Here is a 23,217-nt window from a genome sequence, read left to right as displayed (position 1 = left end):
TAGCAGCGTACTTTACGAATTTATTTTCCAAATGTAAACTTCACTATATCATGCATACAAGTTATGACAACATACATTATTTTTAAACAATTTGTTATTTCTCATATTTGCATAGGACATGGTCACAATATATCTGTCTAACATGTAAAAAAAAAGAAAAAAGAATGCCATAAAAAGGTACAGCAGAGCAGCTAAGACCAGCACATTAGCCGTGTGTGGAACCCGAGGAAACTGTACAGCTGTAATACTTTTGAGAGTAGTGATTTTGGTTTGCTGAGAGAGAGAACAAAGCTTATGAGTAGGTGACACCTGAATGGTCAACAGAAGGTGAGGTCATCGGAGAATGTACTGGCCGTAGCTGAGTCCAGAGTTTACAGGTAATGTCGGTGCCGACGTGAAAAGCGGCACCTTCGGAGTCACTACAACAGGCAACTGATGGTGATGGGCAGAGACGGGCGACACATGGAGGTATCCGGAGAGCCACGAGGACAGACGGGGGAGGTCTTAGGGAGACGAACCAAAAGCCTGCTAAGTAGCGTTCAGTGAATTGGTTACGAGGGTCAGCAACATCTCAGTCTGGTTCGGTTTTGAAAAAAAAACATTTGGGCTACACACTCATGTTGCTGACACAGTTACCAAAGACACTTCTAGCTTCTTCACTGAAAAAAAAAAGAACAACTTATGACTTCATTCCATGTTAACGCATTCATTTCTCTTTATCATTCAAGATGCTTTTTTCTTTAGTTTTTTTTTAGAAAACAAGGTCCATATTTCTGCACAACCTTCACCGACAGCAGGTAAACATTAAACCCATCAAAGTCAAAAGTGGGTTTAAGAGTTACCGCGACATTCATTTTTTTCCCCATTACATAGCCTTTGGTAACGTCATTTATCCCTTCCTTCATCGTGTGGCAGGGGGGAGACACGCTCTATGGGGGTCGGTCCAAAAAAAAGGGAAAAGGTCAACCCCACGGGAATGTTTAAGATGAGACATGTACCATTGAGAGTCATTGGGACGGTGAGAGCAGCACATTTATAGCAAAAAAAATGTCAGTCCTTTGGAATGGTTGGCTGTTCATGTCCAGTTAGATTGTTTTTATCAAAAATACCTGTTATGCAAGCCATCATACATTGCTCGTGTTATGTACAGCGAGGAAAAAAACGGAAAAATAATTAAATAACAAGAATCAAATGAAGTCCTACACAACCAAAATAATTGTTTATATAAAGCAGGAGAAGAACAAATGAAAACACTTGCCTTTTTAAATACACGGCGTTTTGCTTCATTAAAACCTGTACACGACATATTTAAAATCACCATTTTTAATATATAAAAAACTGTACAACGTCTGATTCAACATTGGTGTCATCGTTAGATTTTTGAAGTTTGGCACACGTCAATCATCCGTGTAGCTTTTTTTTTTAGATCCATGTTAGTTCTTTACATACTCGACAATCCATTCAACATATCTTCTTTTTTTTTTTTACAATTTGAAAAAAAAACTCCACATGGAATTTTTTTTTTTCTCTTTACCCAACGCAGCTGTCGCCCGGTAATCTGACCGAGATTATAACCATAACGTTGGATTAAGAGTCTCATAGCCGACACAAGCCCACGCAGACATACAGAAGCTTTAGCGAGGATCAAGAGGCTTGAATTTACCATCGTACGATAAGAAGTTTAACCCCCGACGATGTGGGAAAATGATCATAAACATAAGCCCGGTGATGCGTTCAAAGACTCTCTATCTCTTCATTCAAGTATGGACCAAGGACCCACCCCAATGTTTGTGCTACTCTTCGAGCAAACAGAAGCTACATGATGGATGATCTCGAAAAAAGATATGAAGTTTTTTTTCAAAGAGAGGTAAAAAAGTACAATTTAACAAAGATAATATAAAGTTGGGACTACGTCGCTATCTCCGTTCTCTACTGGAATAAAATAATCTAAAATAATATTGACACACGTCAGAGGTCGGGAGGTTTCCTTTTTTTTTTCTATATGTCACCCTGAAACATCCTTAGAATTCTTGTACTGGAGGAAATTGCGGTCGCGGAGCGATTCAACCTGCATTTTGACATCAGAGTAAAAACTGGTTGATGAAGTGAGGAATTGTGTTATTAAGATTAAAAAAAAACAAAAAAACATCAGTCAACATTTATGGTTTTTGATGAACAAAAAAATAAAATCACCCTCTTCCAGAGATGGTTTTTGACAACAAACGAAACGCACAGTGAAAAATGCACAAACTGTGTTCAATGGCCGTTTTTTTTCGTGTGTGTATAGTTATTCAAGTAGAGTCTGGTACAGTGAGAGTTTTTTAAAAAGACGGATGGAGCGATATTTACACTGTCACAGTCTTGCTGTTGTCATCGTGATTGTTGCTGACGGACACTTTAAAAAAAAGACGTGCAACTCAAATGAACGAGGTGCCCGGTGCCGACAAAACCCTTACGTACACCACGCTAACCTGATGGTTGCTCTGCTGTATTTTCCCCCCTTTATTCAATTGTCTCGAGAATAAATCGGTTTATTCACAAAAAAAATCTTACAATTTCTCCTTCTCTGAAGGTGGAACATTTCAAGTTTTTTTTGTAAGTATTCAATCAAGACCGGTTACCTGTACTGTAGAAAGTAGCAGGTTAAGCAAAGCAGATGGTGCCGATTGTAAGACGTACAGTACAAAAAAAGCTGTAGCCGCTTAAAGGTTCAAAGCCCTTTTGGCACCAGGACAAGATTAGCCTGTTAAGGAGAGGCCCCTTAGAATGACGTGGAACTCTTCTCGGGACTCATTATGGCTCATTGTGAAGACTCTTTTCGCCTGAAAAAGGTTCTTCTGTAATCCATGTGTCCAAAAGGCACAATGTCTAAGATTTAAAATGAATTTTGGGTTTGCGCTGGTAGCGAGTCATCAAAAAAGACTGCAATTTAACGTATTTAATTTAGAGATCATTTGACGTTGAGATCAAGAGAACGGGGAGAAAAACCGGCAGCGACTAGAGAGGTGAACAGCAGGTCGGCACGAGGCGCCCCCTCGATTGTGAATAGTAGGCCATGTTGGCGTTAAGAGGCCGTTGGTTGGGACCCTTTCTCCGTCTCCGGGGGGCGCGGTCGGTGCACTGACCAGCAGTGGGCGCCGAAGCGAACCCCGGAGACTTCTCGGCCATTTTTGCACAGCAAGTGACGCGACGACAACAACATCCACAAACTGTGTCCCCACATCTGCTTTACGTGTGGACCCTGAGGTAAAATGCAGATCATGGATTGATGGAACCTGCTGGAGGGTTGTTGTTTTTTTTTTTTGCTTTTGCAAGTTACACTACAAAAGAAAACATTTCTTTTTTTTCCTTTTTTTTTTTTAAAAGCTGCTCAACAGCAAATTTAAAGGAAGGTTAAGAAGAAGAAGAAGATGGTGTTTAACCTCTCAGTGTCGTGTGTGCACTGAGAGCTGCTGATCTGTGGCATTCAAAGTGTCATTCGCAGCCTGACAAAATGTGGCGTGTGTGAGGAAAATACTGCATCAGGTGTTTGTTTTGTGTTTTTTTTTTGCTTCAGGATGTGGCAGAGATGATTCTTGGTGTCTTTGAAAAGGCTGCTGTGGTGGGACACAAGGGCTGCCATTCATGCTTGCACACCTGCCAGATGCACCCAAAACCCTTTTTCTGCGCTTTCAGCCGAGACTTGTTAACATGCGTATAGTGTGAAGCGTGAGACTGCGGCGAGGCGGGGGGGGGGAGGGGGTTTGATGGGGGTCTGTCGGGCCGATATCAGGGGTCGACGCTAGAACATGCAGAACTCTTGATGGCTGGGATGGAACTGTATACACAGCCCGACGCAGACATCCGTTATGATAGCGGCGCTGCACTGACTTATCCAGGCATGTCCGTCTAGAAACACACGTCGGGCGTTTTTCTCACGGGTCGGTTTTTCGTCTGTAAGAAATTTAAAGGCAGCTGTTGATGATCCCCCCGAAAACCGTCTGTGCTTGCGAGTAGGTAGTCGTGTGGTCAGATGGCTCCTCTGTGCTGCTCGCGATAAAAACTTCTCCTTTATCTGAAGCCGCCCTCTGGCCTCGCTTCGTTCACTCCCTCTTTTTGATCCCGGCGAGACTTTGCGACCGGACAGGTAGAGCCGGGTCGGCGACTCAACAAACGGGTTTTATAGCTGTTACTGTTATTTCACGAGGAAATTCACCGCCATCTTTGGTACATGTGCTTCAGGGGAAATGGAAGATTATTTATAACCCGGGGCTGCACGATGGTGGCAAATATTATTTTAGTGATGCTTCAATTTTGATGGCAATTAAAAGTTTGCCATAAATGTATTTGACGTTTAAGATTCAACTAGTTAGTTACCAGATGTTTTACTCACACTTGTGCTGCTAAAACCTTACGATTTGTAGGATTAAAGGACATAAACATAGCGTCAAACAACAGTGGCTAAAACACAAAAAATATCATTCAATAATTAATAGAATTATAATTTCAAATTATTTTTGTTCAGTGGAAAAAGTCCATTCAGTGATTCAGTTCTAAATAGTGAAGTACATTTAATTTAATTTACATAAGCAAAGGAAGTAGTTGAGATTAAGCAGGAAGTGATTAGAGGTCCGTCCGAAATTATACTAGTTTAAGCATAGCTAACGTCTCCCTCGTCGACTACAACCAAACTGTAAGTTATTTAAAAATAATCTTTTGTTCATCCTTTCTTACATTAAAAGCAACTCTCTATGAAAGTTAACTTTTAAGTTCTAAGTTAGCATTTAGCTGTGTTAGCATGTGAGCTAACAATCAGCCTTTTCAGAAGTATCTTAACAAATTGTTGTGTACTTTCACTTTGTTTATTTATTGTACAGCCCTGGGTGTTGTTTTTTTTTTAAACGTATGCTAACTGGTGTGCATTACTCTTCTAGGAGAACATTAACAGCTGCTTTGAAACTTCTTTTTTTTTTATCCACATTTGATTCAAAAATCCACCCCACTTCATGCAGACTTCCCTTGTGAACCTTTGGGGTGAGAATGAAACGTTAAAAAACACATACGTGTGGGGATGAGTTTCGTCATTAGATTGGCGTGGGGGGTTGAAGGGGATATTATTTCCGGGGCGACACGTAACAAAACACAGAGTGCAAAAGCGTGTGGAGTGTAAGGCGGATATATTTGTACTGTGTTTGTCTCTCTTTACCGCCTCCATTTTCTTTCAAGCTAACAAGGCCATCCCTGAGCAGGGCAGAGAATCCAACTGCTGTTGAATCCCGGAGTAAAGTGAAGAGTATATTGTGCAGTTGATGTGAGTACTGTAACGTACTGTGGTTGAACGAGAAAAAAAAAAAGAAAAGCAGTTGTCTTCAATCCTGAGGTGTGTGTTTGTGTGTGTTTACCCCGCCTCTTAAACTAGTTTAAAAAAAAAAATCATAAGACTTATGAGAGTGTCTGTCTTTTTCTGTTTTTCATTTGACGGATCAGAAGCTTCCAGGACATGTGGTAGAGAAGGAGCCACGTGGAGAAGACCTTCTTCTAGGATCACACCAGTCATTGCACTACAATAAGCACTTATGTACAGTATAGTACACCACAGCAAGCGCAGGGATAGCAAGAGGGGGTCAAAGGGGAGGTCGCCGACAACTGTGCAACACGAGTGTTATGACAAAAAAAAAAAAAGCCTCGCAGGTTTTTTTCCGAGGCAAAGAAAGTGCGACCGGGTTTTTTTTTTCGGGGTTTTAAGGCGAGTTGGCTGGACTGAGGGTGGGGCTGAGGGTGGGGCTGGAGGCGTCGGAGCGGCTGTAGTCGCTGAGGGAGCTGGGTCGCGTGGCGCCGTCGCTGCCGTGGGGCCTCTTGAGCATGCCGGGCTGGAAGTCGGAGTGGCGGCGGGCGTGCTTCATCAGGTGGTCGCTGCGCATGAAGCGCTTGTCGCAGAGCGGGCAGCCGAACTTCTTCTCGCCCGTGTGAGTGCGGTAGTGGCGCGCCAGCTCGTCCGAGCGAGCGAACTTCTTGCTGCAGTCGGGCCAGGTGCACGGGAACGGCCGTTCTCCTGCGAGGACAAGATGGCAGAGATGAGATCGGGGGGTGTCGTGCGGCACCACTTTTTTTTACATCATTTCTTCCACCCGTCACTCAAGATGACTAGCCTTTCATCAACATATAAACACAGTCACTGTTTGTATTTATGCAGCCGTGCTGAAGACATCTTGTAGTACGTGAGTCATGTAAAACATTTTTTATTTATTAATGAGTAGTTCATGTCTGTATATAACTTGTTGACATTCGTTGTATTACGTACACGTGTTTTTCTTTTTATTTCCCTTCTTGTCCCTCAAAAAGAACATGACAAAATAATATTTAAATGGGAAAAACTTAATTTTTTAAAGAGTTTTTCCCAACATATTAAGTCCTATATTGGCCCTTCTTCACTTGACCGGACAACACACATCCACAGTGAATAATAGACCCTGTGTAAACAAAACATTCTTATAAAATATTTAAACACTTGCATCTTTAAATGTATGTATCAAAGCACTCCGCTCAAATAATGAGTTTGAAAAGGTAAATAATTCAGTTTTATTTGGTCATAATTGCACTTATGTCTCTTTTGACCGAGAAATAGTTTGAAGTTAATGTGGGTGAGGAATGTAAACGTCTCAAACATGCTTCATCAAAATGTTATGGTTGTGATGACGTTTAGCTTTTCATTTGTTGTAAATTATGAGCAAAGCATGATTGTGTAGTTCACACTTTAGAATCTACACTCGATGTTCAACAGATGTGTAAGTAAGTAAGTAAGTAAATTATATTTATATAGCACTTTTCCAGACCAGACTAGGGTCACAAAGCGCTTAAACAATCAAAACAAAACTCAATAAAATACATACTTAAAATCAAATGTGTCAAACTCTGTGAGATTGCACCGTTTTAAAACCTTTATTTCCAATACCATACATGTATATACTTTTATTGTGTCATTAGGAAACATTATCAACATACATTCCTAATAACACTCACCACATAGAACATTAGCTAACCTGCTACATACCACTGCTAATGATAGATAACCAAACATAATAAGAAGATAAAAAAGAATCGATTTCTGTCTCAAACCCCAAATCGTCTCCCACCCTCTTTCTTGACAAAACTCTCGTCTTTTTACTCCTTTGTTTTAATTTATTTGTTAAAGACACAACTGGCGACCACTGCGTACAGACAGGAAGCTATACATGGGGAGCAAACATCGCCCCAAATCGTCCAGGCGCTGTAAACTAGACAGAGTTTAATTACCCGATCTCCAGATGCTAATCGCCCTCACAATTATTGCCCTGCCCATTTTTCCAATGAATCAGTGACTTGACTCATGGGAAAATTACACCCTTCCCCCCTTTCATCGGGGTAATAAAAAAAAACGGGCTTTGACACACATCTACAGGAAGCCAGATGGTACTATATATCCTGTGGTTTCTTTTTATTCTGATGTGGAAATAGAACGCGGCGTGTAGACCGTGCTAGACTGCATTTGTTCCATTTCAGCGGGTTTTTCTGCCTGACGCTAGCCTCGTCCGGATTTCTAATTTTACCACCGCCATGACCTTGCAGCATTAGGGTGGACACACTCGTTCGCCATTAAGCAAATAATCGTCCCAAATCTCCTCGACGGAAGATAAAGACCGTGTGTGGACATTTAGTGTCGGAGAGGACGACTGCCATGGGCTCTCTTTGTTCTGTGGTTTCCCTTCGGGGCCCACAATGGAAATAGAGCTGCCTCGGCATCAAAAGCTCTACCTGATGCTAGGAAGTTAAAAAAAAAAAGAAAAAAAAAAAAGAGAACTGCATCTACCCCCCTCCTCACTATATGGTTACAAAACATGCAGCAGACAGACACAGCACGTCTAGACAGCAGGTCTGTGTTCCTGCTCTGACACTTCACCTCAACTACACGCAAACGCAGCCCGCCACACTTCCTGTAGGCCATGTGAGGCCCAGTGTGTGCTCGGGGGGGGGGCAACACGACATATGTGCATTTGCATTCACACACACTCGTGTTTTATGCAAACTATTTCAACTGTTTTTTCTCTCCCCAGAGAGTTCGGAGCTAATAGACGGTCAAACGTTCAGGGACGACACACCCAAGAGTTCGTTTCCGTGTTCTTAGTGAGCAGATGGTCTCGCTCAAGTTTATAAAGGTAAGTAAGTAGTTTATATTTAAACAGCGCTTTTCTAGACCAGGATCACAAAATGCTTAAACAATCAAAGAAATAATAATACTAAATATAAACTAAAAAGATCAAGATAACACCTTTAAAAAATAGGTTTTTAAAGGGGATTAGATAAGGACAATGAATTAAGCAGAGACGATAACTTTACTAAATCAGGCGTTTTTCGACTCCTGCAACTCAATATAAAAAACATTTTTCATTAACTTAAACCGTAATTCCATTATTTGAAGCTGTGTCTCTTGTCGTTTAGTGTTACGTGCCACACAAGTGTGCGTCAATATCTCAAACACCTTTGAAACAATGTAAATAGCAAATGTGGAGCTAAGATGTCTTGACTCGCCAATGTACACATGTCCAAAGAGCCATTTGCAGAACCTGAACAGATCTCAACAGGGTCCTATCTAACGTCAAACAAATATTTTAAAACTTCTGAATTTGATAGCTTTTAGTATTATCTTCATTTTTTTGTCTTCTCGTCAAGAATGCAAACAATAGTCTCGATGAAAGACTTCATTCAATTGAATGTGTAGCTGTGCAACAATTGTTAAAGGACGTGGGTGTCGTTTTTTTAATTTTAAACATTTAACTTTCATTAACCTCCGGAGAAAAACGAGGAGCGTTTTAAAGCGACCATCTCACTAAAGAGACTCGCGATGGTCTGATTTTCCAAACCTTATTAGCAAGAGTGACAGCTGGTGTTGCCACCTGCCACTACAAAATGAGTGTTTTTTTGGGCTTAAGAGAAGAGTTAAGCTCGAGACACTGCTTAAGGCTCAATGGCCAGTGTAAAGTATCCAATGCCATTAATATTTCACGTGGACACCAGAGAGCTCCACGGAGATCCTGTGATGCCGCCGCCGCCCCCGATACTCTCGACACGGACGTAAGCGTCGGGTATCTGACGGCTTCTCCGCTGACGCAGCTCCAATTATTTAGAGCTTTTGACTTCCATCACGATGCAGAATTAATGGACATGCTGTCTCGCACCATAGGGCGGTTGAATAATGTCCCAGTATGACTATGCTGCGGGTGGTTAATGTATGTTTCTACGGTAACTGTACTCCTTTGATAACAGACCTAAGATATAGGTCGGTTCCAAAGGGCAGCTCAGACTTACGAGGACGAGCTAAACCGAGAACGGTAAGCTAGCCCGTGGTTGGGGTGTGGATTCTGTAGCCAAAGTTCCCAACAGAAAACAAATGCCACACATTTTAAGGATGCAGCAATAACACAGCTTGAAGAGGAATTTGCTCACACTTTAAGGGGGAATGTTTGCGACAAGTTAAGAAATAAACATTGTATCAACAGATTTAATAGTAAAATAAACCTAATTAATCAGCAGTGAGAGATGCATAATATTATGAAAGCCAGTCCAGACTTTTCAATTACTTTCCGTGGTGACTGAAAAGGGAGTAAAACTTCAGCGTTAATGGTCCTTTGTGGCGCTTTTCACCAGCTACTTGTTTTAATTTACCCTCCTCCCTTCGCCCTTGTCACGGCAGGGCACAGTGGCGCTCCAGAATTTGCTGAATGGTTATCCCATTATTGGCAGCGTTCCATTTCCAGGGTGTGGTTTGTCTTTCTCAGAATGTGTCGGTTGCAGAAGTGGAGGGCGGGGGGGAGGGTAGGGAGGGCGGGGAGGGTCACCGAGAGGGAAGCTAACGAACACATTGACCCACTTACCCCGGGAAGTAAGTTACATCATTTGGACCAACGGTATCTAGAGCGAGCACGAGAGTCCACTCCAGCCCAGCAACGCCACATCGTGAAGATGGTGCGATTATGTCACAGGTGCTTGTGTAACTGTTCTCTCCGTTGAGGCCACTGGGTCAGGAAATAAACTGTGGATCATCGCACCTCCCCCCCCCCCCCATTAGAGTGCTCAACTGGTTAACAGTTACAGAACCACCGTTTTTCTTTTAAAGATTATATCTGGGGTTGGAGACTCAGTCACCTGCTCTGACGGCGAGCGCCACTATATGAGAAGGAGATAACATTCCTGTCCTATCCTGAGGGCCACAACACTGGAATCACCCCGAGAGGCGAGAGGTGTGTTAAAAATACAGAAAACAGAAGAGAATCTGTTTCATCTCAAAGTTGCGTGACTCGCTTAAACAGGATGTGCAAGGTCTAACCTGAGGTAAAAGTAAACGCACAACACCTTAGCTTAGATGAAACATCACAACATGTATCGATCAGTATCCGTTTTTAAAAAACGTAACCATTACAAACGATAGCTATAGCTCAAATGAACCACATGGTGAAGAATTACACAACCACTTTTTTAAACTTGGACATTGACAAACTACGGCTTTAATCTGGCCCTAAAGACCTTTTCAGGGCTGATTATGGGTTCAAATTATCATGAGTGTGGGCCTTTTGGCAAGATTCTCCATGATTCACATTGTGTTTCCAACACTCATACAGATGCTTGTTCTAATAATCTGCTCATATCTGGAATATTCACAATAGCTTTTCTCAATAAAACTTGAGATGTAACTATTGCTAAAAAAGACTGAATGTATAAAAAATAAAACTAAGACACATAACATTGTTCGTTTGACGTCCACGGCATTTTCTCTAACCAACAATTCACATCATTTTTGGATGTTTTTTGGTCGATTATGTGAGTGTGATTCTCTCTATATAGATCTGGATGTAATTATCTTTGTTGTTTATGCTGTATTTATAGTTGTTTTTTCCATGTGTTTCCTGTGAAAAGAAGTGCACCAGAGCAAAAGAAGTATAATAATAATGTTTTTAAAGAGCAACTTATGTAAAACCCCAACTCTCCTAAATCACTCACTTCCAAGTCTATCATCCCCTGTCTGAAATCTCGGCGAATGAGAGGTTACGAGAGCGGAGTCCATTATGAAGTAATAATGGTTTCACTCCTCCTCCAGCCAGCTGTCATCACACCCCACGTTGTTTATACAACGAGCTCCTTGTAGGTGGATACTTCTGGGCTTAATGAGAAACCTTAATTCCCGACCAATCGCAGCAGAGTGGGCGTGGTTATGGTAAACGTGATTTCCAGAAAAATTGAGAGTTTTAATTGGGTGGGGCTTAGGCACATTTTCTAATGTAGATATTTCATTTTGATGAGTACAATAGGGATCCAAGATCAATTTAAAAGACACTTAAATCAACACACAAGTTGCCTTTTAACAAAAATAGGGTGTAATGAGGTCATTATTGGGTGCAGTTCCAAGAAACATGTCTTAACAATGTCTGCTCAAGAGTAAAAGTTGCAGCTCATTCAGTCTGTTCTCAATCAGGCCATGAGAACGATGCCACTAACAGCAGCCCAGCTCATCTCAGTCCTGTAATTAACTTGCATGTTTACAGAGTTCTGTGACCAAAACGTAGACCCGGTGCTCGCAGACAACCGCCTCTGGGATTGTGGATAATTCCTAAATGACTGCCCGGGTCCTTCATCCGAATAACCACTTGAGTAGACGTCCTCAGCCGAGCCATGCTGTGTCTCCGGCAGCATATAATCACGACCTGCGCTCGGAACAATGGCTAGAGCCGAATACATTGTCTATGTTTACATGAAGTGTGGTTTGTATGAGTGCAGGAGATCATGTAAACAGCAGGTTAACCACTTGACTTTCAAGCCTGTCTCCTAACAGCCAAATAAAAAGCTCAGAATCGCTGTGAAATCTGGTCTGTGGCTCAAACTCTTGATGGATTACGCCAAACATGTTGCTGTCAAGAAAAGGTGTCGCTCAATGACGTTCACTTAAGGAGGTACTAAAAAATAAGGTATGGCGCAGGTGAGGCGACAAAAATCTTCCAATATTTAAAATAAAAGTGCATTTTTGAAAAGGAATTGCCTCGTCATAAGTCTTCATGACTTATTGTCTTGTTGAAGTCTTTTGTTTCCTTTAACAAAACAAATCAGGTCAGTTACATGGGTTTTGCTGACTCATGCCCCCGCAGCAGCGACGGGAAGCTTAACCCTAGCTAAGACTTGCATTATGCCCAAAAAGTCTGTTGATTATTCCATTGTTGTGTTGTCCATTGAATGGTTTATTTGCAAATAATCTTTCTGGTAGTAAATCTCTACCGGTGACCGTCACTTATGGGATGATTAAACTTGAAAGCCTTTTGTCATAAGGTTAATTTACGCAGCCCAGCAACCATAAGAAAAGTTCCCTAAAAAGTCTATTTCCTTTCATCTGTATGTTTCCAGACCTATACATGCAACGACCTCGGAGAACAACAAAACAGTTTTCCTCATAAAGGAAGGTTTTGTTCCACTGATTGCTTGCATGTTTTTGAATCCAACATAAACACAGCGGGGGATCAGTAATTTACTACCAAGAAATCCATTGCGTTTCTATTCAGGTTCCTCTGCAACAATAAGTCTCCTTTGCTGAGACGACAAAAGAACCCTTGGGTTTCTCTGGATGAACACTTCTTAAGCGGAAAACACTTAAAAACCGAGAGGCATTTTGATGTATTATCATCTATTGTCTTGGTTGGGGATGGTCCTTGCTTGCCAATGAACACCTCACATCCCCTCGTGGGCCTGTGAGGGGCTTGTGAACAATGGCGGATTCCTCGCTCCCACTATGACGCTCTCCTCTTATGCATTTTAATCAGACCCTGTGCACTGACTGTAGCCCTTCTGTCCTTGGCCACAGGACTATCGACTATAGCTCGCAAAGACATGCAATGTGACCGTCTCGGTCCGGGCCATATATCTCTCCATCCTTTACCTCCGTAAAGAGATTGCAGGCACTGCATTGACCAGCTCATCATATTTTCCTCAATTAGCTAGAGTGGGCACTCTCCCTTAGCCTTGAGAGTGTGTTAACACAACCTGCAGCCTTAATGTGGTGCAGCCCTTATCTTTGCAGACCCCAGTTAACTAGGGACACGAAGGCCGCAGTGGCGGCCACGGTGTTTACAGTGTCTACAGAGGCAGGTGGGAATGGGGACGCCCCATTAACCGTGGCTCTGAAGCCATGAGACGGCTCGTACTGAGGCAGATAAACAGGGGAGTTGAACCGAATGTCATCCTAGCAAAATTAACAACATAACACCTCTGGGGTGGTTATGCTTTTGCCCATAAGTTGAGAAGAAGTGATCCGATTTTATTAGTCCAGAACCACCATCTGGATACCGGAATTTTTTCAGTCTTCATTCACTTGTATGTCTTCTAACTGTTTGCTTTTAACCGCTAACATCCATGTCATTGACCAAGTACTTTGCCCAAAAAGCGCCACGGGATTGCTGCTACACTTTGGGCTAACCAGCAAGAACAAGAATTCGGTGTCTAAATTTAAGCCGTAGCATGTCCATGTCCTAGCAACTCCCATGTTCGTTTGCCATAAGCCAACACAAATCTTAAAACAAATATGTTTTAATTTGATTTTGTGTTGTTTTTTATGACGTGATGTAAAAATAACTCTATGATGGAGCTATTCTCTTTATGGTGCTTTTCTTGTTTGTAAGCTTATTGAGAGGTTTACGATTTCCTGTGATAGTATAGTAGGTGTGGATTCATGTTGTTTGTTGTGTAGCCTGTTGTTTTGTGTTCTTCAGATTAGGCTGAGATAGTTCCCTCTGCAACCCCTTTAATAATTAACGAAACGCGACTGTTAATGTACAATTGAAATAAGGAATAGAAATGTCTCCATGTTGATGTTAGGTATTGATGAAACATCTAAAAAAACCCTCACAGTACAAGATTTGTGGTAAAGGATACATATTAGCCTGCTTCCTTCTCCTAAACATCAGGCTTGCTCTCCCCATTACGCTGAGGGCCACACCCTACTTCTGTCATGGCGTGCCATAGAGTCGTTCATCACTCCAGAAAATAGGGGCTCAGATTCCATGAGAACATTCACAGCCTCAGACAAAACACACCTTTGGAGACCAAGCTTATCCTTTCTAGTACTCTAATCTAACCATATGATGTAACCATACTAGCAAAGGTACTAGCTTGTGCAGTACTCTCATACCATCCAAACATAATCAGATTAGCTGCAGCTGAATAAATGGTCGACATCACTAGAGGGCATTGGCGGTGAATATACTGGTGTTCAACCCCACCCCCATCAGCCACACTGTATATTTTGTCTTTGTACTGCAAATCCCTTTTTTGCATGAAAGATGTGGTTGGCGTTTTTTTAAGGAGCGGAGGTGACTAAACACAAAGTTCCACAGGTCTGGACCCTTCGCTCTTCTAATGGGTGCCACACCTCAGCCAAGCTTAGCAACGCAACACACTTCCCCCCCTCTTTGTAGAGCAATGGGAGTGGCCATCAGGGAATAGATGATGCAGCATTGAAGGAACAACTGGTGGAGAACACATGACCCTGTTTGGGCGCTGGAGGCTGTAAAGCCAGTGAACGTTAGTATTTGGGCCATTCAGCTTTAGGAGAGTCCGCCATGCGTGCTTGGCTGCTCAGCCACATCTTAAATCAGGTTTATGTTCCAACATCAGTCAGGGTGCTTGCCAGCTTGTCACTATGCACGAGCTCTCGCCTCGGAGATGTCTCACATGGAAATGCATCGGTGGAGGATTAAACCAAGAAGATTAAAATCTACTTTAGGTGCATTTACTTCCTGATGAATTGGACCAAACTTAAACCAATTAAAAGGAAAACATTGTCAACATATATATATATAGTACATGGGAAGCAGAGGGATAGAACTGATAAGGTTTCTGTGACAAACTATTATTGGATATCTGAGGGAAATGTCTTTCAATGTCTATTTATAACTAACTTCACACTTGAATCATGCTTGTAGAACTGCTACATTACTGGATGCACATTATCTGGATTCTCAAACTATGCTTCTGGGTTTTATGTATACTCAATTGTTCATGTAAATCCATTGCCTGCTGTCTTAGTTAAACTTAAGCTTGTTAAAAACAACTAATAAATCTTTTAAACAGCTTTGACAACATTTGTTGCGCCACTTGAACTCGAGTGGTTTCAAGCAACGAAGCAACTTCCTGTTGTCTCTCAAGTCACATCTTGATTTATTGGGTATTGTTTTGATTGTTAAAGCGCTTTGTGACCCTGGTCTGGAAAAGCATTCTAAAAATATAAATTATTTACTTACTTACTTACTTACATCTAAAGAAACAAATTCCACACATAAATGCATCATTACAAAAGGAAGCAGACGAGAGATCTTAATAGAGTAACAGGCTTAGGACATTAGATTTAAGTACAGAGAAAAGACAACTAAGGTAGATGCTAATTTTATTCCAACTATTTCAATCCGCTGTAGGGCAGGTCTAAAGTTAGTGGAAAGTCTAAAGGGGGAGATAAGAGAGACAGTAGCTTTGTAGCTTGTAAAATCCCCCAAAAGATTTGGATACCCCAGACTAGGTCCAACAGTTTAATGTGCTCTAACTTTAACTGAATTTCAGATGTTTTGAATTGAGCTTTTGATAGTACAGATGGAAAGCGCAAATAGTATGTTGATTTAAGTGTCTCTTAAGTTGATCTCGGACCTCTATTGTACTCATCAGTATGTGTCTGTTTGTACAAAACTCTCTTTTCATTGAAATATTGACAATAGAAAATAAACTTAAGCCCCGCCCACTGAAAACACTTCTGGTTTATGCTAACCGCACCCAGTCTTTATTGGTGAAACATCAAGGTTTTTCTCTGCATGTCATCAATCCTGAAAGTTTCCACCTTTGAGGGACTCATTGTATAAACAAAGCATGACTTTATAACAGTTGGCTGAAGGAGGAGTGAAGCCCATTATTACGTCATAATGGACTCCGCTCTCATAACCTCTCGTTTGCCCAGAATTCATAGATAGAACTTTAAGGACTAACTCGTCATGAAGACTTTAACATATAAATATAGGGGTAAGTCAGGAGAGTTGGGTTTTCACATCAGTTGCCCTTCATAGGAAATTAATCTGTATTATTTGAACACAACTTTACAAGATCATACTTCTCCTGAGGTCAAAAATAAAGCACCCTGATTGGTCCTTCATTACAGAAGTAGCCTCTGATGGTCCTCGAGAAAAATCAGTTGTAGTTTGATTTTCCATGTCGTGCTTAAGGCCACCAACAGCTCTTTTCGACAAGATTATTATTTGCCTTTGCAGCGTTGACAGTGACGAGGTGGATTTTCTGTTTGCTTATGACAGCCATGTCCAAAGTCCGACAGGGGCCAATCGAAGGCTCTTGTTCAAAGTGTATACAGCACAAGGCCTTCGCCATAAAATCTACTATTTGTCTCTCACTCTGTCTTTGAACAAGTGAAAAAACATGTTTTTTTTGTTTCCAGACATCACATCAGATCCTGTCATTAAGTGGAGAAAATAATGATTAATATCCAGCTGATGAATTCAACTGAATGCACTGTAGAGGTCTTTGTTCAAAATGGTGCGATACATATGAAATAAATTACTCTTTCTCAGTGTCCAGAGTGTCAAATTCAACTCCATCACTGGAACTTATTTTATGCTACATGAAGGCCTGCTGCACACATGGAAACACACAAGCTAAATTATGCTGTTATTAAGAGAGTATGATGGAGGGGATTGAAATGGCATCTTTCCAGCTCACCCTTCCCCTTTTCCGGCAGGTACAAGAACCGCTAACCCCCTATTTTCCTAACCCACAACCAACTCTATAATCTGGCACCCCACTATTAGTCCACTAGTGTGGGTTTAAGCAAGACTTTGAGTGTCTTTATCTTGAATCTCATGTTGATATTTCAGTTTAACATTCATTTTTTTTAAATGCTGTTAAAACCCAGGGCTCCTGACTTGGCAGGAAATCATGCTAACCGGTGTGGACGGAAGGAATCCTCAGGTGTGGGAGCTAGACAGACTGACCTCTTGTGTCCCAGTATAGTTTTGACTCAAGCTGCCAAGTCCAGACTGAGTCCAGAGCAGGAAACCCCTCATCTCCACCCTGCTACCTCATCATCGCTGCCACACAAGAACACTGAGTACTTGTCGCTGCACAGGCCCCGAATATGAAACCACTGGCAGAGACGGAGCATATATAATCACCACGCTTCTTCTTTCCATGAAGAATCATTTCACGATTCAACCACAGCCAGTCTGCAAAAATAGAAACCGAGCGCGGGTTTGCAGCGAAGCTTTTGCAGCCAGGTGGTGCCACTTATTCTTCTGGAGGGACAAAAAGGCTTCCAAACTCAGCGTCCAAGGAAGCCCCCACTGGAGCCCGAACAAAAACTCAAACCAACTGTAAAATGTGTCATTAGGCTCTTTGTCTTTGAGAAATTATCGGCGCTCTGTGGACTATTTATGGATTAGGTCCTGTGCACTGACAAGTTGGGCTTTTGTGAGGACCAGCTGTGAGGGAGGGGGAGTAGATCCAGGATAGTTTTTTCTAAAGAAGAGATGACTTGTAATGTGTTAGTCAAGGGTCATCTCTCCTTTAGAGATGGCAGTCAGCTTGACATGACCAGGGCAGAGTAATGAGGCTTCACAGGGAACACCGTGTACTCTGAGACCACAAGACACCTCATGGGAAAGTGGGTCTTGGTCAGTTATCGTTTCCAAGACAAAGAGCTACAGTATAGAAGCCCCACTGTTGCTGGAGTAAGACAGAATATGTTAAACTTCGGTTGCATGGCTGCTTTTTCACGCAGTGTCTTATGTTGGAAACTCTCTCTCTCGCAGCGGGAGCTCAGACCAAAGCTGTCTGGCAACCCTAAAAAAATCACCATCGACTTGGAGCAGTTAAATTAAAGATTAAAGATCGAGAGCTGATGCCTGTCACACTAGATGCTTCCCTGGCGTAATATCTTTTTAGTGTTTATGATGGGGAGCGGTTGCATTAAAATGGCCGTACAAGTCTTCTAAAATAAACATTTTTCAGAATATTAGAAGTATGTCGGAACAGCCCATCCGACCAACTGACTAAATTGTGTTGTTGAAACTGATTCATGATTATGTCCGTTTGACAGGTGGAAACAATTTGCTACAACAAAAGCAACATTTTGTGCGGAATTAAAGCACGAGCACCAGGAGTAAGCCGCTTACATCTTTTTAAGGGTGAGTAAATCAATGTGAAACAATCACCCCACGCATCGCAACAATCAGAAACAAGTCGTTCAGCATCCTCTATCCTGATTGGCTCAAAGAAGTAGCATCAGTTAACCGCCGCCTGTCACAGCAGCTGACGTCAAGTCTAGTTTGGTTCAAGTGACCGCGAGTGAGGTTTTTCTGTGTGTAAAGTTGTCAATTTAATGAGCAAAATGGTTAATGTTTACCTTTGTTTTCCCCTCTAGTGTGTATGTTATTATTATGTATTATTATAATGTTATACAAAAAGAAAATAGCTTTAATAAGCACTAGCTTGTGTGCTAATCCTTTGTAACATCAGGGGTACTTTAAATACTCGGAAAAAAAAGTGTAAAAAGCAAAGTTAACATAATCTTTTAAATTATTGGGAATAGAACATTCATAAAGTATTTTTTTATATCTATTAAGGATAGTTCAATTAACATATTAGGAGATCAAATATGTACAAGACATACAACAGGAAAAAAAAATTGGCATGGAAACAGTCCTGATTTCCTATTTCAATTTATGGCATGTAGTCGTTGGTGATATTCAGTAGTAGTCCTTAAAAAAAAACATAGAAAATATTCTGCATTAAACCAATGATTCCTGACACACCTTCTATCCTCAAATGTCCTCTGATACCTTCGTGCCTCTAATGAGTGTTGTATGCGAGTCACACCTAAATAGTTGCAGGAATGAAAAGAATCAGGAATACGGTAAAGGGTGTTTTTTGTTTATATGCAGTATTTCTATTCTCAACATCAGACTTGATGTGTAACAGCCCTCATCGTGCTCCCTCTTTCCTCTGTTCTACGGTGTTTAACCATCAGTGTTTATTTGAATGTAGCATTTTTTCATCAGTGTGACGATGCTTTCAATACACAAACTGTCCTTGGAAAAAGAGGAGGGAAAATGCCAAAACTGAACTTGTGATTTCACATCATTATTGTGTGTTTTTTAGTGGTTAACTGCAGCTATAGATAAATATAAATGTTGTTCTGATGTTTGTTTAGCGTAGAAATGCTGCAACAATTTCATGCGTGACCAGGTTGCAGCGCCGACTACACTGGCATGTCAGGTAGTGAAAGGCAGTGATGCTACTTCTTTGTGCAGATCCGGAGTCAAACGAGGACACAGCCCCGCGTCTCTTTGTTTGGAGCCTTTAAGAGCGTTTCCCCCTCCCTCGCTGAGACAGTGGTGTTTGGCTGCGACTGACTGGGTTGCGATCCATTCTCTCTTGACTCTGCTAGTCGAGGCTGAAGGGAAGCACGCTGGGTGAGTCTGGCTTCGGCGTAAAGCACTGCAAGTTTGGCTGAGGCAGCCTTGCCTGAACTCAGATGACCCACATTCTGGGAGGCGACCAATCAAATCGGCACACTCGTTATTATCAGCTTCTTTTTTTTTTTTTTATGGGAGGCGAGCGGTGCAAGTCGCGGGAAAAGATTCAAACAGAAAAGTGTGGTGCAAATGCTTATTAGGCGGAGGCAACAAGGGCAGGGTGGTGCGGGCGGTGAAAAAGAAAAAAACTGCAGCAGATACACATGAGAGGAAACATGCTGAGAGAAGAGAAAAGACCTGAATCCAAAAGAGTTTCCATTCTTAGAAAGCAAAGGCACCACAGACATGCACGCCAAGATGGAAAACAGACCACACCTCAAAGTACACATTGTACTCTGTCCAGTTTTTTGTCCATTAGCACTCATTCCATTACTTTCAAAGGCTCCTATTAATCTTTCTACCAGTGGAAAACCTGCTGGACTTTAACACGACGTATTATTTCATGTTAGAAACTTCATCTTCGCGAGGCATCTCTAGTGTATACCCGGCTTTTAATGTGACAAAGAAAAAAAGGTTGACCTGAAAAATTATAAATGATTTAAGAAACCAGTCATTATCATAAATCCTGACATCCTGATGGAAATAATTAGTCTGAAAGTGAAATATTGGGGCTTTTGGGATCGACTGTGAGCGTAGCATACATTGTTCCATTTCAAAAAATCTGACCTAAATTCCATACAATCTCCCCAACCCTTTTTGTGCCACACAGAAATTCAACTTTAGTGAATGACAGTGCCTTGCAGCATTAAGGCTACTAATGCTCAAAACTGGCCCGTACATCGCCACAAACTGACAGTTTTTTATGTTGGGATTTTAAAATAATAACCCATTTATTGAAAGTATTATGGTTAAATGATAACATCTCCAATTGGTTATTAGCAGCAATACAGTGTTTGTTTATACTGTAATCACTGGCTAGGCAATGCAATCTAGCTCGATTATATAAACCCTTGTTTACCTCCAGTTCTCGTTCAAAAAGCAATATTCTTACTCACATGAATACTTACATACTTCTACAAAAGAAGTGTTTCATAATACTGAACAGTGTTTTAACTTTACACTATAAGCATGAATCGTACACTGCACTGTGTACACCTGGCTTTCAGAATGACAAAGATTTTGGTCGTAAATAAAGTGGAGTTAAGAAGATAGCGGGGGGGCTGACCCATGGATTTCTCATGATTCACTAAGCTAAACTTAACAACTGTTGCAGACACGCCTTTTTAAGAACAATGCTTGCATGTAACCTGGTTAGTTACACAAGTCTAATGAACATTAGCAACACATTGAATGGCACAAATTGTTAGACCAGACAATGACACCAAAAAAAGAAAAAAAACTCAAGTTGTGTAGAAAGGTAAAGTGTGCTATATGTGTCATCTTTCATTTGCTTACTCAGATTGTGTGTATTAATCATTTGCATTTTTCTCTTTCAGCTACAGAGCTATCTGGGACACACACATTTGTAATACAGATGTTTTGACCCAACAAAGAACTGCTTGAGGTGCAAAATGAAATATGGAGGAGTCGGGGAAAATGTAGACAAAAGGATCATCTTAAAAACAGTCGGTTAACTGTTAAAATAAGCTGTGGTGCTGTATCAAAATGTCTTAATCTCTATTTTATAAAGTAGATTTGGGACACAAACATTCATAATAACTGTATTTTTTTTTTCATCTTAATGAATAAAACGATTGTTCTTTTCCATTTTCTTCTTATTTGACGCAGCAAAAAAAAGGAAGCTAAGAACGCTCTCCTCGGTGTGTTGTCACTTCTATAAGTATTCCATGTATATTACAGCGGTGCAGTGGGAGGGGGAGGCAGGAAAGGGGGAGGAGGGGGGAGGCTCCTCAGTCGAGGCTCATCTAGCTGAGTCTGTTGCTGGCCAGATCAGCTGGCAGTCTGTCTAGCGGGGGTGTGGCACATCACAACAAAGGGGCTCTGGGCAGACAAGCTCTTATCAACCCACCCCCCAAAATGTGAGTCCACCTCACACCCCACTAACGGAATTCAGTACCCGGGGTCTATCGGTACGCCCCCCCCCCCCCCCCCCACTTCCCCCCACACACACACACACACACTAGGAGGGTCGCGGGTTCCGCTGTCTCAGCAGGGCTTGTTCAGAAACTTTTCCCTCCCCCCCTTTTTCCTTCCTTGTTGTTTACAAGAAAATGGGTCAGAAGTTTATTTCATAATTTTGTTGCGCGTGCACGCCCGGAACACGGTGTCCATCGCAGGGGAGGGTCGTGCGACAAAGATCTGGAGGGTGGGAGTGGCACCGACTCCCACCCTCCAGCGACAACTTCAACTGTTTGTTTTTTTTAATAAAAAAAAAGCAACTTTGATCGTGTTTTGAGTGTAAATAAAATGGGACCACATTGATGGTGGGTCAGAATCAACTCGTGAACTTAAATGACCCGCAAAAAAAAAAAAAAACACTTGACTCAGCAACTGCCACTGACCTGTGTGCGTCCTTAGGTGGGCTTTGAGGTGGGAGGATTTGCCATAAACTTTTTCGCAACCTGAATAGTGGCATTTGTGCTTTTTCTGCGGGGACTCCGGCTCAGTCCGACCCCTCGATCTCCTGCCTCTTTGTTTGAGGGAAGGATCGCAGATGGTGGAAGGTGTGGCAGGGTTTCCATCATCTTCATCCTCATCATCTTCTCCTCTTCTCGCCGGGTTCTCATCCCTCACTTTCGGCTGCTCCGCGACCTGGTTGTTGTTGGGGTGGTGGGGGGTCGTCTGCTGGTTAAAATCCGCCAGGATCCGGGCCACCACGTAGAGCGAGGAGTTGTCCTTCACCGGGGCTTCCTTGGCGGCGTCCTCTCCGGTCCTGGAGGAGGGGGTCGCCGGCTCCGGTTTCATCATCTCCCGGGTTCCTCTGGGAGCGTGGACGACCGCCCGGCTGGACATGGAAACAAGGCACTCTGCTGCGAAGTGATCCATCCTGTGCGCGCCCGCTCCTCACTGACATCCAACAATGAAGCAGGGGGGAAAAAAAGTACTTGTTCCTTGTGTGTGTGCAGCTGGAGAAGTGATTTTTTTTTCTTTTTAGTGATCACACCCGGCTTTCCAGAACCATCAACATGCCGGGAGAGTGAACGCCTCCGACACCAGAGCGAGTCTTGTGGGTGTGCGCGCGCCTCAGAGCGACCAGTCTGCTGCTGACAGGAACACTTCAAACTTGGACGTGTTGACTCCCATCGCGAGCTCCTCGCAGGGCTCTCTCCGTTGCACAGTGAGCGGCGGGTCTCTTTTTCGGAGCTGGTTCTCTCGGATCCACGCTGGAGGCGGGACCCGCACCGGCAGGAGAAGCGCCGCCGCCGCCTCCGCCGCGCGTCACGGCGAGCGGCGCGACGTGATTGGTCGAGAGGGTGGAGCGTGCGCTGCAGCACACGAGTTGATCCAAAGTTCCACAACAAAGTCTCGAACACTCAGCATCCAAGACGATGTTTTCAGGACTGGAGAGGAGGAGCCAGACTTAAGACCATCTTTCAGAAATATCAAACTGAAGATTTGATGTACATCAGAAAAACATTGGTCACATTTCTATGAGCTCCACTGCTCTAGTGGCCACTGTTGTCCTCACATGACCCTCAGACAACTCAAGCTGGGACTCCTTTAGAGAGACCAGAAACCAATA

General features: G+C 42.4%; 1 protein-coding gene across 1 annotated transcript; it reads right to left on the bottom strand.

The window, feature by feature from the left end:
* On the bottom strand, window positions 1–22,837 carry klf13 (Kruppel like factor 13). The gene is made up of 2 exons (XM_087797627.1): window positions 22,037–22,837; window positions 1–6,031 (listed from the first exon to the last, which is right to left on the bottom strand). The coding sequence occupies exons 1-2, from the start codon at window positions 22,518–22,520 to the stop codon at window positions 5,721–5,723; spliced, it is 795 nt and encodes a 264-aa protein (XP_087653753.1). The 5' UTR covers window positions 22,521–22,837; the 3' UTR covers window positions 1–5,720.
* Between the last annotated feature and the right edge of the window lie 380 nt (window positions 22,838–23,217).

The sequence above is a fragment of the Callionymus lyra genome, chromosome 8 (assembly GCF_982586985.1).
Source record: "Callionymus lyra chromosome 8, fCalLyr1.hap1.1, whole genome shotgun sequence".
NCBI classification, from domain to species: domain Eukaryota; kingdom Metazoa; phylum Chordata; class Actinopteri; order Syngnathiformes; family Callionymidae; genus Callionymus; species Callionymus lyra.
The sequence above is the reverse complement of the archived record's forward strand: the minus strand, read 5'-3'. Positions and strand labels throughout refer to the sequence as shown.